Source organism: Mus musculus, chromosome 1 (assembly GCF_000001635.26).
Source record: "Mus musculus strain C57BL/6J chromosome 1, GRCm38.p6 C57BL/6J".
NCBI classification, from domain to species: domain Eukaryota; kingdom Metazoa; phylum Chordata; class Mammalia; order Rodentia; family Muridae; genus Mus; species Mus musculus.
Genome location: NC_000067.6, coordinates 179,993,078 through 180,012,333, shown reverse-complemented (window position 1 = coordinate 180,012,333; position 19,256 = coordinate 179,993,078). Strand labels below are relative to the sequence as shown.

Below are 19,256 nucleotides of genomic sequence, written 5' to 3'. Positions count from 1 at the left end.
AAGGCTCCAGACACAAGTAAACGATCTAAAAGTTGCTAAGTGTGTCCTTGAGGAGAATCTTCTCTCTTGTAGCAATAGAGCTCAAGTTGCAGAAAATCAAACAGAATGCCTCATCTATCGTCATGGTATTCCACACAGTATTGCTTCTGACCAAGGAACTCATTTCACAGCCAGAGAAGTACGACAGTGGGCCCACGATCATGGAATACACTGGTCTTACCACATTCCCCATCATCCTGAAGCAGCTGGGCTGATAGAAAGATGGAATGGCCTTTTGAAGACGCAGTTACAGCGCCAATTAGGTGGTAACAGCTTGGAAGGCTGGGGTAGAGTTCTTCAGAAGGCAGTATATGCTTTGAATCAGCGCTCGATATATGGTACAGTTTCACCCATAGCCAGGATTCATGGGTCCAGGAATCAAGGGGTGGAAAACGGAATAGTTCCACTTACTATCACTCCTAGTGACCCTCTAGGAAAATTTTTGCTTCCTGTCCCCATAACTCTAGGTTCTGCTGGCCTAGAAGTTTTGGCTCCAGAGAGGGGAGTGCTCCTACCAGGAGCTACAACAAACATTCCATTGAACTGGAAGCTCAGACTTCCCCCTGGTCATTTTGGGCTTCTAATGCCCTTAAACCAACAGGCTAAAAAAGGAATAACAGTGTTAGGAGGGGTGATAGATCCAGATTACCATGGGGAAATTGGATTACCTCTTCACAATGGTGGTAAGCAAGATTATGTCTGGAGTGTAGGAGATCCCTTAGGGCGTCTCTTAGTACTACCATGTCCTGTGATTAAAGTCAATGGGAAACTACAACAGCCTAATCCAAGCAGGATGACAAAGGACACAGACCCATCAGGAATGAAGGTATGGGTCAATCCTCCAGGAAAAGAGCCAAGACCTGCTGAGGTGCTGGCTGAAGGTGAAGGAAATACAGAATGGGTAGTAGAGGAAGGTAGTTATAAATACCAATTAAGGCCACGTAACCAGTTGCAGAAACGAGGATTATAAAGTAATATGAATGCCCATTGTAAATTTACTAATGCGTTTGCGATTGTACGAGGAATAGTTATATCATGTTAGGCGTATTTACAACCTTGTTATTGTTTCATGTGAACATGAGATATTATTTGTGTCAAGTTGACAAGGGGTGGATTGTAGTGGCTATTCCTGGTTGTCAACTTGACAATATTTGGAATGAACTACAATCCGGAATTGGAAGGCTCACCAGTGACCCTTATCTGGAGGCTTGGAGATCCTTATCTGGATCTTGGTTTGAAGATCTTGAGCCATAGTGGCTATGGATTCCAGAAGATTGAATCTCCGAGTTTAAGGAACACACCTTTAATCTGGGCTATGCCTTTCATCTGGGATTAAAGGTGTGGTGGAACACACCTTTAATCTGGGCTCCACCTTCTGCTGGAGACAATATAAGGACATTGGAAGAAGGGAGTCTAGCTCTAGCTCTTGCTCTTGCTCCTTCGCCTGCTTGCTGCGTGAGACTGAGTAACTGCTAGATCCTTGGACTTCCATTCACAGCTGCGACTGAACAATTGTTGGGAATTGGCTGCCGACTGTAAGTCATCAATAAATTCCTTTACTATCTAGAGACTATCTGTAAGTTCTGTGACTCTAGAGAACCCTGACTAATATATCTATTTTCAATAAAAATTTAGAATTTTTATAATTTTAACAGGTAGATATAAAATTATATATATATATGTGTGTGTGTGTATATATATATATATATAGAGAGAGAGAGAGAGAGAGAGAGAGAGAGAGAGAGAGAAAATTAAACACAATTATAAAGTACCCAGTGAGTAAAACCCAGCTCAAGATGTACAAGCTTGCAGCAAACCAGAACTGTTCCTAGGCTGCAGTACAACCCAGAAACATTCCTAAGTGTACAGCCCAGAAACACTCTCTTGTGCACTACAACTCAGAAACCCTCCTATGTGCACTACAACTCCAGCTTCCCAAAACTGACAGTTATTATCCTTGACTTTAGTGATATGTAGTCGTTCCTATGTCGCTTCCTTCACCCCACATTGTCAGGTTTTAGGACAAGGTTGGTTACTCTGGTCTCATAAAGTGAGGGAGCCACTGGGTCCCTCCTTCTCTATTGCCCAGCATAGTTAAAAGGATTCAGAGAACTTGCAGATGAATTCACTTCCAACTGCAAGGTTCTTTTTCATGACCTTTTTGGTTTTTTGTTTGTTTGTTTGTTTGTTTTGGTTTTTCGAGACAGGGTTTCTCTGTGTAGCCCTGGCTGTCCTGGAACTCACTCTGTAGACCAGGCTGGCCTCGAACTCAGAAATCTGCCTGCCTCTGCCTCCCGAGTGCTGGGATTAAAGGCGTGTGCCACCACTGCCCAGCTTTTCATGACTTTTTTTTTCTTTCTTTTTTTTTCATATTTTTTTATTACGTATTTTCCTCAATTACATTTCCAATACTATCCCAAAAGTCCCCCCATACCCTCCCCCCCACTCCCCTACCCACCCATTCCCACTTTTTAGCCCTGGCATTCCCCTGTACTGGGGCATAAAATGGCTCAGCGGTTAAGAGCACTGACTGCTCTTCTGAAGGTCCTGAGTTCAAATCCCAGCAACCATGTGGTGGCTCACAACCATCTATAATGAGATTTTCATGACTTTTTAATGAATAAAATATTACATACTGAGACCTGACAGGTGAGAGACTCTCAGGACTCATTGGGGGTGACCTTAGCCAATATGCCCAACATTAAGGAGAGGGAACTTGAAGAGTCCACCAGCAGTAGATAGACAGAGTCTCAAGTGGAGGGACAGGGCTACTAATCCAGTCAAAATTTCTGACCCAGAATTGTTCCTGTCTAAAAGAACTGCAGGGACAAAAATGTAGAAGAGACTAAAGGTAAGGTAATCCAATGACCAGCCCAAGTTGGGGTCCATCTGAAGTTGGGGGATTGTGGGGAAGGACACCAAGGTCTGACACTATTACTGATGCTATCATGTGCTTACAGACAGGAGCCAGGCATGGCTGTCCTCTGAGAGGCCCTATCAACATCTGACTAAAACAGAGGTAGATACTTACACCCAACCATTGGACTGAAGTTGGGGACCCCTAAGGTTGAATTAGGGGAAGGACTGAAGAAGCTGAAAGGGAGAGGAACCCCATAAGACCAGCAGTCTCAACTAACCCAGACCCCAGGGTGCTCCCAGGGACTGAGCCACCAGCCAGGAGCCTACACAGGCCCATCCAAGGCCCCTGGCACTTATATAGCAGAGGTCTGCCTGGTCTAGCCACAGTGGGAAAAGATGTGCTTAATTCTCAAAAGACTTAAGGCCCCAAGGGAAGGGAGAGACCTGATGGGGAGGAGCACCCTCTTGGAGGCAAGGGGGAGGGGGAATGGGATGAGGAACTGTGGGAAGTGGGGACCGATGGGGAGCAATGACTTGAACATAAATAAATAACTTAATAATAAGCAAAAGAAAAATCAAAAATTAAACCAATCCCATGTGTGTCACTATCACTCCTGCTTACACTGCCCCATCTCTCCTAACCCCTCCCTATGCTACTTGATGGAAATACAAATAACAATAACATTTCCTACCTATTATATTATCCACTTCATAATGCATCCCAGAGATCTCTCTACGTAAGTTCTCTTATATATTACATGCCTACCACAGTTTCCCCTCCTTCCTCTCCTCCCAGTCCCTCCCCCATCACCCTTCTCTCCCAGATCCACTCCTCCATTTCCCTTCAAGAAAGGGTAGGCCTCCCAGGGATATCAATCAAACACAGGATATCTTGGTACTGTAAGTCTAGATACATCCCTTCATATTAGGGCTGGATGAAGCAACCTAGGAGGAGGAAAATGGTCCCAAAAGCAAGCAAAAGAGTCAGAGCCCACCTCTGCTCCCACTGTTCTGAGTCCCACAAGAAGACCAAGCTACACACTATAACATATATGCCTAGCTCAGACCCACACAGGCTCCCTGAGTGTCAGTTCAGTCTCTGTGAGCCCATATGAGCCCTGGTTAGTTGATTCTGTGAGCCAATTTCTTGTGGTGTCCTTTGACCCCTCTGGCTCCTACAATTCTTCCTCCTCTTCTACAGAATTCCTTGAGCTCCACCTAATGTTCAGCTATGGGTCTCACAGCAAATTGTGGTCTGCTTAACCACAATGTATTCAGACAGTTTCATATTGATAGATATCTGGGTTATATTTGTCCTATTTATTACACTATTTTTTCATCTATTTGTATCCCATCCTAGCATATGGTATGAATTTTAATTTGCTCCACAAAAGGACTTTTCCAAATAGCTATCCTGTATTCTAAATCATCTACTGATTTTTTTTCCACCCACACTGGCTGAAGCTACTGTCTTTAGTAAAGAATAAAATATGTGTATGCAAGTCTGTCCTGAACTTCTTCTTCATGGGCTAATTCTTGAGGCTGCAGATATAGTTAGGCCTATCACTGCTCTTACTATGAGTTTTCTAATGATTCTTCTTAGAGTGGGGTTATGTGTTTGTTCATTTTTGAAGGGGAGTAGGCTGCAGCTATATTGTCCAGACTCAGGGAAAATTCCTAGGCAGAAGCAATTCACCAGACTCAGCCTTCTGAATAGTTGAGACTGCAAATCTGTGCTACCATACCCAGCTCTAGAAATGCTTGTCTTCCTATACAACCTTTGCAACTACCCTATCAAATAATTAGCATATATGTATGAGCTGTCTAATAATAGTCTTAACTCTTTTATTATAAGTGTTTTTCTCTTCCACTATCTTCTGTAATTGCCTATATATTAATTCTGTTCACATATATACTTAAAGGTGAATTATCTCTGTATTAGTAGTAAGTTTCATTACTACCTTAGGTTTATATAAAAATAACACTTGGGATGATATTGTTGCTCAGTTGGAGGTGCCTAACATGTACAAGACCTGATTTCAATGCTCAGCATAGTGGGGGAAATGTATTAAATACCACTTCTGTAAACTCTGCCTTTCTAACTTTCATACTCATAATCTAAACAGTCCAATAAAGGTACAGATATTATTAGGATGTACTAAAAATTCAAAACATAACTACATACACCCACAAAAGATTCACATTAAATACAACTGTAGGAGAAAGGGGTTCAAACCATAGGAAAGCTGACTAACAGGAGGAATCAAAGATAGGAAACGTCACCTTATACAAAAGAGTAGGCCATAATGGTGAGCATCAGAGTAATATAGCTACTGAATACTGAATGTGTATGTTCCTACTGTTACAGATTTCAAAATCAGTAAATATATACAGCTCTGGGGGAGAAATAAACACCCCCGTGGTCACTGACAGAGCTAAAGGACAACCATCAAATTATGGAAGATCTTAATAATAGTACTGACCATCTCAAGTTCACTGACATTAGTAAAACACAGCAAGAAATAAATGTTATTCTGCATTAATTTTAAGGGCATTTGAAGTGTTCAATAGAACAGTTCACATTCTGACCTTAGCAAATTTTCAAAGTAGAGAAAAATCAAAAGTATATTAACTCATTGTATCAAAACAATTCAAACAGACAAACTTTTAAAACAAAGAATAATATCAACTTCTGAAACAGACATTAAGTAACATCTTTAAATCAATGATAATAAAAAATAATCTCTGGAATGAACCTAATCACCATTAAAAGCTAAATCTATGCTTCTGTGTTTACATTGGAATGACAAAGAAGCAAGGATACATATACATATATAGGTTTCATCTCGAAAAGGTAGAAAACAAATGAGTACACTAAATTTAAAGAAAAGATTCACAGAGGTAAAAACACATGTTCAGTGTTTAAAGAGAAAAAGGAGCAAACTTTAGATAGGAGCTGATGAGATGGCCCCATGGGTAAGCAAACTGGCTCTGCAGGCATGAGAAGTTGAGTTTGAGTCCCCAGCACTCAGGTTAAAAAAAAAAAGCAAGGCACAGCTTCACCTGCATGAAACCTCAACATTACAGGGCAAACACAGGTTGATCCATCCATGTGCTAGCTAGCCAGCAAATTTGGCACCAAGGCGAGCTTCCAGTTCTGTGAGAGAGCATAATAGACCATCTCAAGGCAATAATGAAAAGACCACTAGAAGGAACCCAGTTCCCGCTCTGGCCTCTGCATATGTGCACACTCACATGCAATGCACACACAACATGCACCTGAGTACAAGAGAGACAACTCATGAAGATAAAAAGTAGCTTTGATATTTAATTGCATTAGAAAATTTCTAATACTCAAGAAAAATTAAGCATGCACTATGAACATGAGAGAAAGAACCTCACCTTAGACTCTGTAAGATGCAAAATTACTAAATATTATAAACAGCCTCATGACAATAAACCTGGTAACTTAAATGTTAGCAGACATAATCCATGAAAAATAAACCATACTGAAGCTGAAAACTGATACAGAAAAAGCTGACAAGCTAACTCTAAAACCATTAGTGTTAATCAAGTATGAGCATTAAAAACCCAAGTTCAGACAGTTACATTATTAAACTCCATCAAACATTTAAGGGGAAGGCAGTTTCCAAACAGTGGGAAGCAAAAACATTTCCTCAGCTCCTTACTTAGATTCACCACAACCCTATTAACAACGCCTGGAAATGATAAAAACAAAAATGTATGGGTCAACACTCACCATAAATACAGATGTAAAACTAGCTAACAAAATATTGATTAACTGAAGAGAAAAACATCTTGAAAGATGATTCCAACTCTAATAAGACTCTATCCCAGGAATTGCTTTAATAGTTGAAAAATCAATTATGCACCAACACCAAAAGCATAATCCATGAAAGTAAACAAGTATTAGAACTTCATTAAAATTGAAAACTTCTGTTTTTTAATACAAAGAATAATGTTAACATTCACATGTCAGACACTCTTCAACAAAAATCAACGCTGCAAGCATCACAGTGCCCTACTTTAAATTATGCTACAGTGCTGTTCTACTTAGGATTTCTGTTGTTGTGAAAAAACACCATGACCAAAAAGTAAGTTGAGGAGAAAAGAGTTTTTCTGGCTTACACTTCCACTCTGTAGTAATATCACTGAAAGAAACCAAGGCAGAAACTCCTGGGGCAGAAACCTGGGAGGTAGGAGCAGATGCAGGGGCCATGGAGGAGTCAGTACTGCTTAATGGCTGCTCAGCCTGTACTGGAAAAAGTTTGAACCCATTATGGGTTTGAAAACCTACCAAACCCACCAATCCCCATCCTAGAAATAAAGAAACCCTATGTAAAGCCTGCCTCCAGCTCAGTTCCCTGGGCTTCTCACCTAAGCAAAGGCAGCCACTCTCCTGTGCCTTTCACTGAAGTGGAAACTTACGGGTTCTTTGGAAAGTAGGCGGGATAGTGTTTTGCTAGGGAAACACTTGAAGGAACATTGCGTTAAAGTAGACGCAGGTGTGAAAGGCTAAGGCAGACTCGTGAAAGAACATTTCACTGAAGCAGACACAGGTCAAATATGTTCTAAAGCAAGCACGTGAAAGGACACGTGATGAAGGATTCTTTGCCAACAACACATATGTATTGGTTTGCCTTACATCTGTAGTTGAGCTGCATTTGTCAGGACTACATAGAGAGAAACACATCAAAAAAATTCTGGTGATGTGCTGCAGTTTCTTGCCGCTTCCAAGGACTGATTGGATGCACACGCTGAGGTAAGACCTATGCTGAGGCAAGACCTATGCTGAGGCAAGGCACATGGAGGACACGTGATGTTTGGAGGGTATAAATAGGATTCCACGGAGTAACAGAGAGAGAGCTTGGCTTGCTGGTACAGCTAGCTGTGCAATGGCTGTGGGTCTCGAGTCTTGCTGATCTTTGCTTCCTTGAGAGGGGCACAGCCTACATAGTTACATTTCCCAATGAATCTCTTACATGGGTTTTGTTGTACCTTGGCTCCTGACTGCCAGGATACCATTCCCTTCAGAGCTGTAAAACTTACACAGCCTGCTTTCTTACAGAACCCAGGATCAACAGCCCAGGAATAGCATCATTCACAGAACTCTGGGCCCTCCCCCAATCAATCTCTAATTAAGAAAATATCCTAGCAAGGCCATTTTCTCAATCAAGGCTTCCTCCTTTCAGATGGCTCTAGTTTGTTTCAAGCTGACATAAAACTAGCCAGGACAAGTGCCTAATAGATTAAAATAAAGGAGCTAGCAACAAGCCCTTGCAGCTATAGGCATCTCATGCTCTGCAGAGAGAGCAAAACAGTCTCTTCAACAGATGGTGCTGGGAATTTTGGATATTCACAAATTAAAAAAAAAAAATAGATTCAACTCTCATTGATTAAATTTTTAAAACCTCAAAAAGTAGTATTAGAACACATTCCTTAACCAAACAGGCAACGTCTACCAAAGCACCTATAGCTAACATCTTATTTAACAGTGCATACTAAACCCTTAAATCCTTAAAATTCCTTAATCCTAAATCCAAGGGGGAAAAAAGCCTTTTCCCTAAATTTCAATGGAGGGTAAGCATGTCCACCTTACATGTTCAACTCTGCATTAGCCACCTAAGCAGGCGACATAAAAGAAATTGAATGTACAGTCTGTAAGGTGAAAGAAGAAACTGTCCTTCTCAAACGACCAAAATATGACATCAAGATATAGAAGTCAGTTATAAAAAATCAACTGTACCTACATATCAGAAACATAATACTTAATATAAATTTTTATAGTCATTTGCCATTAAATCAAAAAGCATCAATACTTGGGAATAAATTTAACAAACTACGAATAATACCTATAACCTAAAATTAAAAAAAAAAATCAGATCTTAAAAAAATGAAGAGAGGGCTGAGAACAGGGCTAAATGGGTGAAGTTCTAACTAACCATGCACATACGAGGACCAGAGTTCAAATCCCTAGGACCCAGGTAAAGCTGAGCTAGGTAGCCATCTGTAGTCCCAGTTCTCCTACAGCCAGATGGGAGGTGACAACAGAGTCCCCAGAAACTTACAGGCCAGCCGGCCTGAGTACACAGAGGTGAACAAAGAAACGGAGGAAGGTAAGGTTCAACATGAGACCGCACACACACGCCCGGCTAATCATAATTTAATTATTGAACTTTATTTCAATACAAGATCTACCGGGACAGGAAAAGCCAAAGCACTTCTTATGCACATATACTGTAGGGCCAACAAGTCATTTACATCCAGAAGATAGCAATAACATTCAACTCCTACCTCCGTAACCCCAAAATGTTTACTTGTTCACAGAATAGCCACATGATATGAAGCAAGATGAAAAGTTACTGACCTTTAAGACTTAACAGGCAATGTAAAATGGAGTCACGATGACCACTAAACACCAACCAAAAGTGGCTTCGGTTAGGAAACTCAGACTATTGTTACAGGGAGTATGAGTATGACTCTGCACTTAAATTATTTGACACTGTCTACTAAAGCTAACTATGCCTACCTCAGAAAACAGGATCTGCTCCTAAGTTTATATTAAACATAAATAGATGCTTATACCTCACCAAGGATGTAAATAAGAATGTTTCTGAGGGCAATATACTGAACAGCCAGAAAAAAGATAAGCAACTTAGCGTTCAACAATGATATTATAAGTAAAAAGCATATGGTATACTCATATAAAGAAATAAATTCAATGAGCTAGTGGAAAACTAGGACATGGAACCAGGGTGACAGCTCAGTAGGTAAAAGCACTTGCTGCCAAGTTCAATTTCCAGAAGGCCCATGGTAATAGAGAGAGATGGCACCCATTAGTTGCCTCCTGGCCTCCCATGCATGCCATGCACACACATGTATGCACAAGCAGAGAGAGGGCAGAGACACATACAAATAAATAGATAATAAAACTTAACAAAAGAAAAGAAAAACAAGGGTGTGTCATATAAGTATAATGTAGAGAACAGAAGCTAGAAACAATAGTATATAGTAAATTATAGAGAATGCTTGTGCTATATGGAAGCATCACCTGTCACTAGAAAAGCCGTGGCCTAGGTGGTGGGAGTTCCAGAAGGGAGAGAGTTGGGCTTGGGAAGAGACTGACTGATGGAGACACACATGTGAAACTGAGAGGAGGTAACCAGCCATGTGGCGCTCACAGACTAGAATAAATGGCTAGTTGGGGAACAAAACCTAGCTTATGGCCTAGGCATTATTCATGAAATGATTCAGTCTCAGAGTTGTTATTTTAGGAACTTGGGTGCGGGTGAAAAAGCCTGCAGTTAGAGTAAATAATTCTATTAATACAGAACTAAAAATCAGGTCACATAAATCTAGGATAGCAGAGGGCTAAGAAGGAACTGGGATTCTACTTAGCAGCAAATATTCTATAAGGTTACAAAAAAAAAAACAAACTAAAAAGAATTCAGCTAGGTATTTAATTAAAGTGCTAACAGTTAAAATAATTCCACTAACTCAGATTAATCTTTGTTAAAGGATGTCACAGAGATAAAAAAAAAAAAGCATTCTTTAGTGATACAAGAGTTCTTCGTTAGGAAGACAAAATGACTCTGCATATGTTATCAGCAAAAACTGAAATAATTAAAATTTCTAGGAAGTAATAGATCAAGAAAAAAAAGAAAATGCCAAGAAAATACTGAAAGAAATAAACAAATAAAACAACCCCTTTCTCAAGAAATGGCAACTCAATAGAAAACAAAAAATTAAAATGGAAATTTTAAGTAGCTAAATTAATGAATTTGAGCTAATAAATTCCAATCATACAAATATGCTATCTAAGCTCTGATCACATTACAATTCAATGGCAGAATACAACCAGGAAATCTTTGAGACACTTAGAAACTGTGATGAACTCACAGATACAAAACAAACAAACTGAAATGTAAAATCACACTGAACTTGGAGCAAACAACAATGGAGGCATGGCATCTCAGAATTCACTGCTCCAGACGGCACGGCTTGCAGGAAAGCAGCCCAAATGCACATTTTAAAAGAAGAGCTAAAAATAAAAAAGTTAAATAATCTACTTCAGTAAATTAGAAGAATAAATAGCAAGTTAATACCACAGAAAACAAAATATTAAACAACAAGAATTAATCCACAACAGCAAAACTGAAGAGACTAGAAGTTAACTACTAAAAAGCAAAGAAAACTGACAGTTCCCTAGTAAGATGAATTTAAAAATAAGATGAACCAATGGTCGTATGAATCAGTAAGTGATCAATACAATATTAAGTTCTAAAAGTTATGTGAGGTGTGTAAACACAATAAAACTAACACATAATTTAAAAAAAATCCATTGTAAAAATGTATTATCTTAGTAACAGACTCCAGAATCATATAAGGAAAGATGGTAACTATTTTAGAAGCTTGTAGAATACAGTAAAACATTTAGGGAACACTCTTCTCATGGGACCAGCACAGACAAGCCCCCCAAAAATCTGATGAAGGTATTGGAAGAAAATTACATGCCAAGTTCTGTATCAAAAATAGGTTTAAAAACCAGCTGGGCAGTGATGGCTCACACCTTTAATCCCAGTGCTTGGGAGCCCGAGACAGACAGATCTCTGAGTCTGAAGCCAGCCTTCTCTACAGAGAGTTCCAGGACAGCCAGGGCTACACAGAGAAACCCTGTCTCCAAAAATCCCAAAATAAAAAAGTGGAAAAAAAAAATTAAACACTCAAATATTCTTTAAAGCATACCAAATCCACTGATGCATAAAAAGAATAACACACAACCAAGATGGAATCCTTTTTAAATCCACAGAACTCAAGGTTAACAAGTGGAAGGGCCCAAGTGAGGATGCCTCAATCCCACTTGAGAGGGAGAAGAAAGCAATCACAAGGGGGGTGAGGGCAGGGAATGTAGGTGCCCTGAGGGCCAGCAGAATGAATGTAAACAGGCAACCTCAGGAGGTGGGAGGACCCTCTAGAATGTACCAGAGACCTGGGAGGTGAAAGAAGCTTAGGACTCAAAAGGAGGGACCTTAGATGAAATGCCCAACAGTGGGGAGAGGGAACTGTAGCGTCCATCTGCAGTAGAAAGACAGGGCATCAAGTGGAGAGATGGGGTTGCCATCCCACAGTCAAAAACTCTGACCCAGAATTGTTCCTGTCTAAAAGAACTGTAGGGACAACAATTTAGAAGAGACCAAGAGAAAGGAGGCCTAAATTGGAATCCAGCTCAAGGGGAGGGAGGCTCCAAGGCAGGACACTATTGCTGATTTGTACTTTCAACAATTGAAAGTGAAATGTAAGCCATTTTCATTAAAATAACCTCAGGAACACCATGCATGTAGTAAACCTGCTGAAAGATGTAAAATCCTCTATAACTAAGAAAAAAAGCTACAAACATATGAAAGTTAAATAAAAGGAGAACTATATCATGTCCATGGATTAGCTGACTCCTGTCTTAGAATTTCAAGTAGTTATAATCTTATCTCCAGCTCAATGGAATCCTAGCCCAAATTTCTGATTTCTTTTTCTCTCTTTCTCTCTAGCATTTTCTGTGTGTGTGTGTGTGTGTGTGTGTGTGTGTGTGTGTGTATGTGCGCGCGCGCGCGCGTGCGCACGCACGCACGTGCATATGTGTAAATGAGATTCTGAAGTGGTATGAAAACACAGGGAGAGGCAAGCGCAGATAAAGGAGAAGACCCACTACCAGGCACACCCAGGTTCTTAGGCGATGAAGTAGCATGAGACAGTATGAATTTGGCAAAAGAAGGAAAACAGACAGAAACAAAATTTAGTACATATTAAAAAGTGAATCATCATAGAAAATTCCATGTAAAATGCTTCATTCACAACTTTAATCTATTTTCTGGTCAGGCATATCAATTGTAACAGCAAGCAAATTATCTCTCACCATTATATAAAACGCCTTCGAAAACAATTAACAAACACAGAAAATATCTCTTACCTCCCCAAAAGCTCCTCGACCAATCACCTTTAATATTTCAAAGTCTTCTCTATGTAATCGCATTTGCTTCACTTTAGAAGTAAATGGTTTAGCTGAAACAAAAGAGCAATATCAGTTACTTTCTTAATGAAATGTAATACAAATTAGATGTGCAACAGATGCATCTTTCTTTTTGGTCTTTGGGTTTTGTTTTGTTTGTTTGCTTGTTTCTTGGTTTGGTTGGTTGGTTTGATTTTTCAAGACAGGGTTTCTCTGTCACAGCCCTGGCTGTCCTGGAACTCGCTTTACAGATTAGGCTGCTGCTGGCTTCAAATTCAGCTGCCTTTGCCTTCCTAGTGCTAGGATTAAAGCGTGCACCATCATCACCCAGCAGATGAGTGTTTCTTAAACAATAAAAAACTCAAAGTATAAGTAAGAACTAAATCAAAGCACCTTCAAAATCTAATCAAACTATCAAAGTATGAATTAATACCTATAAAAAGGCAATGTTTCCTTTATTTGCATAAATTACATTTTTTGACTTTTTGTTTGTTTGAGATAGAGTCTTAGGGCATGTACCCCATACTGACCTGCAACTGTGTAACCAAGACAAATCTGTTATCGTCCTGCCTCTACCTTTAAGAGTTTTAAGAGTGCTGGGATTATAGACACGCACCACCATTCAATAATATATTCATTCATTCATTCATTCATTCTCTCTCTCTCTCTCTCCCTCCCTCCCTCCCTCCCTCCCTCCCTCCCTCCCTGTGTGTGTGTGTGTGTGTGTGTGTGTGCATGTGTGTAGGTGAAAGGACTTTGGGTATCATGAATGAACTGAATAAATAAGTAATAAATTGAACGTCCTGAGAAAATGGTGATGTACATAGTCTATTTATATTAATAGTATATGCTTGCACAAAATCTGTATACTTGTCAGATTCCTATTTCTTATATATAATTCGATGGCATTCGCTTGCCTTACACTTTTAGGGACTAAGCTTCTGTGTGAAAAGATACTCTCTCACCTCCCCCTGAGATTGCCATCCTTTTAGCCTTTCCTAAAACATCATCGTAACAACCATGTGCTCACCAGAATCAAATTTTAGTTATTCTGGTTTAAAAAATAGTTTATTTCAATACTGCCAGTTCACACAGAAAGGATGGACAAAATGGAAAATTAACAGGAGTCTAAAATTTACTAACTAAATGTGCCAAATTCTTGTTTAAAAGTTAGAAACTGCTAAGTGTTGGCAAGAATATGACTATCAGGCACAGTAATGTGTAACAAGAGAACTGTTCGATGACACTGAAGTTCTTGTTTTCTTTGTCATGGTCTTAACAGGACATACTACTATTTAGGTAGCCTTCAGAACTTGAAACATTTTTTTTGTTTTTGTTTTTGTTTTTTAGATAATCCTATACTTAGCTCTAATGGTTCCTTCAATACACAGCTGAAATTTCTCTGATTTGATTTCATTCAAGTCTTCCTCGTGTTCATAAACAAGTCTCATCTAATTATCTTCCCTCTGTGCTGTCTACACGGAGCTCAGCACTAATGGGAAGCCAGCTCACCAGGCCTGTGAGTTTTCATCCTCTCGTGTCCACTGCAGCAGCAGCATTCAGCTTGTTTAAAGATCTAAGTGTAAAGGATGTGCCAATGAAACCTTCAACACACAACATGGCTGGCCATGACTTCGGGCTTTAGTAAAACATGCAGCACATGTGTCTTTTCAGGAGACTTAGATAATTGATTCATTTCATGTTGCTATATTACTGTCTCATATTTTCTAATTCTACAAATGACAACTATTGTAACTAGTATGTAATTTCTTTGAATTATGCATTCTATCAAAATTCAGTATTTTCAGACTCAGGTTACTAATGGCATTGTTTTCCAAACTTACCATGTGAGCAGGATGGCTAATCCTTACTGAACGGCTAATACTGGTTTCTAAAGGCCTGTTTTCACTATTGTTCCTTATCACTGATAAAGCCTGCATACTCACTAACACTCTTCCAATTATAGAATGTGTACTTGATCCTTTCTAAACTTCAGCCAATCTATTCTGTGGATTCTAAATTGATTTTACACAAAATGTCAGTAAAGAAAGAGGCTAGTTGGCATTAACCTCCCTACCTCTGAAAAAAAATTAAATCATTTTCCTATTTAGATGTAGACATTAGAGCAAAAACAAAAGTGCAAATTACTCTAAGATTCTAAACACATATGTACCAGATAACATAACCTCAAAATGTGTAAAGTTAGAATAGTCACACCTTCCTGAAAAGTCATTTTACTTAAAATCCACTGATACTTCAAACATACTTCAAACAGATTGCCAAAACAATATAATTGAGTAAAATACAGAGATAGTACTGTAGCAGCTGGACAGAATTACCTTGAAACACATTTAATTCTACAGATTTTAGTAATATCAAGTCATAAAACCACTGCAAATAAAATTCAAAATATCAAAAACATAAAAACCAAATTGTATTTATATCATGCAATTAACTGCAAATCAGTAAAGGATAAGCAAAAATGCCAGTAAGCTTTGAAATTAAAGGGAAGAAATAAGTAACTAGAATCTACGGGGAAAAAAAAAAAAAACTATGTTAAAATTCTGGGACTATGGACTAAGCTAGTGCTAAGTAAATAAACAAACGACCACCAAGTCTCAAATCTTCTGTTTTAAAAGGAGCTAGAACTGAGTTCAGAAGTACAGAAGTCCAGCCTATACAACACAGTAAGAGCCTGTCTGTGCCCCATCCCATAGCAATAGAAGTCATAACAAAGAGAAAGCAAAATGAATGAAATTCCTTAACTTGAAAATAAGCTCATAATAGAAAGACTTGGCACTGGAGAGGTTGCTCTGTGGTTAAGAACCAATATTGCTCTTCCATAGGACTCCACTTTGGTTCCCAGTACCAAGCTCATGGCTATGTAACTCCAGCTCCAGGGTTATCTAACGTCTCTCTGGCCTCTGAGGGCACCTGCACTCTCATGCACATACCATACAACAGACATGCACACAGGCATTCACAAAATAATTTTTAAAATTTAAAGGGCTTAAAAAGACTATTTATTTTAAAAAATGAATTTTACAAAATACTACAGTAAGAAACTGGACAAAATTACAATGCCACTGAGATTAAATTTAGCAATAAGTACCATAAGTAACCTATGTTGCTAAATTTACTGTGATAAATTATGCTTACAGAGTAGCTAATTGTTTTTCAAAACTAAAAGTCTAAACTTTTCAATAAATAAATTGAATCAGTATGTTAGTCTTCCACACAAAAAAAAAAAAAACACTAGTAGTCAATAGCTTTACAAGTTCTAGTTTTTAAAAAAAAAATGCACACGCTATGACACACTGTGAAGGCACTGAAATCACTGGCACAAAAGTACCTCCCAAAGCCAAGAGAAACTACAGCATCCAAATGAAGCTTTCAACTTATGGTTCTTCCAGAAGACCCACGGGCTTGGAGAAATAGCTGTCACTACAACAACACAGTAACAAGTGGTGACTCCGAGCATGGAGCAGTAGGAAGCCATGCACTATCACATGGAACCTGCCCCTGCCCAAGAAAAGTCATCTGATTCGCCACCAGTGAACAACTGGACACATTTACATGGGGACAGGACCACAAAACTTGTGACTTGTGGCAATGACGTGTTTCAAACAAGAGCACTGATGTGAAAGATGAAGCCCATCAAGACACTAAAGAGATAAGCAACTACTTGCAAGGAATGACTAGGGACTAGATTTTCAATTTAAAAATTAAAAATGGAAGTTGCTGTAAGGATATTATTGGGACCGTTAATTTCAATATTGGATTTTACAGTAAATACAATTATTATACCAGAGCTGATAAAATGGCTCAGTGAACAAGGACCCTCTTCACCAACCCTGACAACCTGGGAGTTCAATCCCCAGAAACCATATGATAAGGAGAGAACAGACGCTAACAAGTTGTCCTCTACACACATACACTCACTCACTCTCTCCCTCTCTCTCTCTCTCTCTCTCACACACACACACACAAACACACACACTAAAGGTAATTTTAATTTTTTTAATTATTTGTTGACAGTTGTACTACAAAGCAACACAAGACAGTATCTGTATCTGAAGAAATATCTTGATATCAATAATTATCCTTGAAAGATTCAGCCAAAATAATGTATTCATGTTTGTGTACAGAAAGAACAGCACAAAAACAACAAAATATCCAAACACAAAGCAAAACATATGAGTCTAGCTATGGAACAGCTATGGAACTTCAGGAAGCTGTTTTTGCAAGTTCTAACCCCTTGGTTTTCCTTGTTAAAGAGTCTCTAATTGTTTTACTTGTGCCTATCAGACACATCATACTGCAGTGGTGTGTAAGTAGTCATTGTGTGGGACATTCATTCACAGGGAGACTGTTCACACATACAAAAGAAATGAAGAATCAAGCCTCAGAAAGACATGAGGACCCTGAAATCCTAGTGGAGTGAAAGCAACCTTTCTAAGACCTCAACTGCAACAAAATATTCAGCTCGCAAAGCTTCTTCAGTCGGAAACAGTACATACCATGGTGATCGTCAAATATAGTGTTAAAACAAGATTAAGCACTTATAAAAAGTAAGGAAAGTATTAATAAGTCAAAATTACATGAGAAATAAAAACCTGAAATATCAAATGATAACAAAATTCAGACTCATTGCTCATCCACTTACAGACATTACAATCAATGGAGAAAAGTTTCCCCAGGATCAGGAACGTGGTATGGATGCCTGGCTCTGGCCACTTCTCCTCAGCATAAGACTAGAAGTTAAAGCCTGAGCAAGTAGATCAGAAAAAACTAAATAATGAAAGCTATCTATATGGAAGAGGGAAGACGTTTGCAGGTAGCATGATATTATGCATAGAAATCACTATAGAACATTGGGAGAATAGAAATACACTTTATATATGTAAAGGAATCCACAAAGCCACAGGACATAAAATCAATACAGAGCCAGCTGTGTCTCATACTTTACATGATTCCATTTTAACAAAATAAGCAAGCCTATAAACAAAAAACCCTAGGTTAGTTGTTGATGTTATTTATATGCCAGCTAATAGATGGAGGATTTTTGCTGGGGTGTGGTAAAAAATGGCCTAAAATTAAGCTGTGGTGATGACACAACCACAAATAAACTAAACACAGTAAATTGTCTACTTTAAGTCAGTGTATTTCTATCAGATGTAAATAAAGCTCATTAAAAATGTTTAAAAAAAAAAAGTTAATAAAGGCAGGCTAGTGGGACAGGCCTACCTACAATACCAGCTCCACGGAGGATGAGGCTTACAAGTCCAAGGCCTGCTTGGGCTGGAGACGGAGTTCAAGCTAGTCAGGCCTACTTAATGAAATCTTGACTCAGAAAATAGAAAGAAATAAAAATTTCCTCTATATTTTCAGTGAATAATTATAAAATAGTTTAATTACATTTACAAGAAAATAAAAAAAGCAGCTAGGTGGGGCAGTGTATGCCTTTAACTTCAGCATTTGGTAGGCAGGAGTAGGTGTATCACTCTGAATTTGAGGCTAGCCTTGACTATATAAGCTAGCCTTTGACTATATAAGAAGAGAGTTTCAGTTAAACCAGGTTTACATAGTAAGACCCAGTCTTAAAACAAATAAAAATTATAAAGCAGTTAGGGAACAAATTTAACAAAGGAGGCGAAACCTTTATATACTGAAAGTATAAAATGGTGCTTTAAAAAAATTTAGATGCAGCTTAAATGAACAGAAAGATATTCCATGTTCTAAACTGTGAAGATTTAATACTGCTAAGATGACAATTATATCCAAGCAACCGTCTGAGTCAGGAAAATCCTCACAAACTGTAGTAGAGCTTTTAGTAAAAATAGAAAACATATCCTAAAACTCATATGAAATCTCAGTACAGACTGAATAGCCACAACAATCTGTAAGTGAGAGAAACGTGCCTCACATCCTAATTGTAAGACTAACTACAATAATCAAAACAGTACAGTTCTGGTATAATGACTTATGGATCAACAGAATAAATCAAAATATTCAGAAACACACCTATGTGTTCAATTGGTTTTAGAATGGGTGTCAGGACAATCCAACAAGAAAACAAAAATCAAGACAACTGGGCATATGTGTACACTCGTGACAATAGTAATAAAGATGTTTAAATAACGTGGAGAATGATTGAAGATGATGCTTGCCATCAACCTCTGATCTCCATGTGTGCCTGTGCACATGCTCGCACATGTGTGCACATGCACATAGACACACACATAATGATCTTGGTCCTTACTTTGTATCACACACAAAACTAACTTGAAATTAGTCAAACACCTAAAAGTAAAAGGCACGGAGCAAGGTAGGTGGA

General features: G+C 38.7%; 1 protein-coding gene across 30 annotated transcripts in view; it reads right to left on the bottom strand.

Moving 5' to 3' along the window:
• Cdc42bpa (CDC42 binding protein kinase alpha) overlaps positions 1-19,256 on the bottom strand; it is a 205,528-nt gene that overhangs the window by 153,273 nt on the left and 32,999 nt on the right. For all 30 annotated transcript variants that reach the window (XR_001784122.2, XR_001784125.2, XR_001784127.2 and 27 more), the window contains one exon: positions 12,881-12,972. Coding sequence is in view for 18 of the 30 variants with exons in the window: in XM_017320119.2 (XP_017175608.1) it covers positions 12,881-12,972 (92 nt within the window). In the remaining 12 variants the exon portion in view is untranslated. The remainder of the gene's footprint in view (positions 1-12,880; positions 12,973-19,256) is intronic.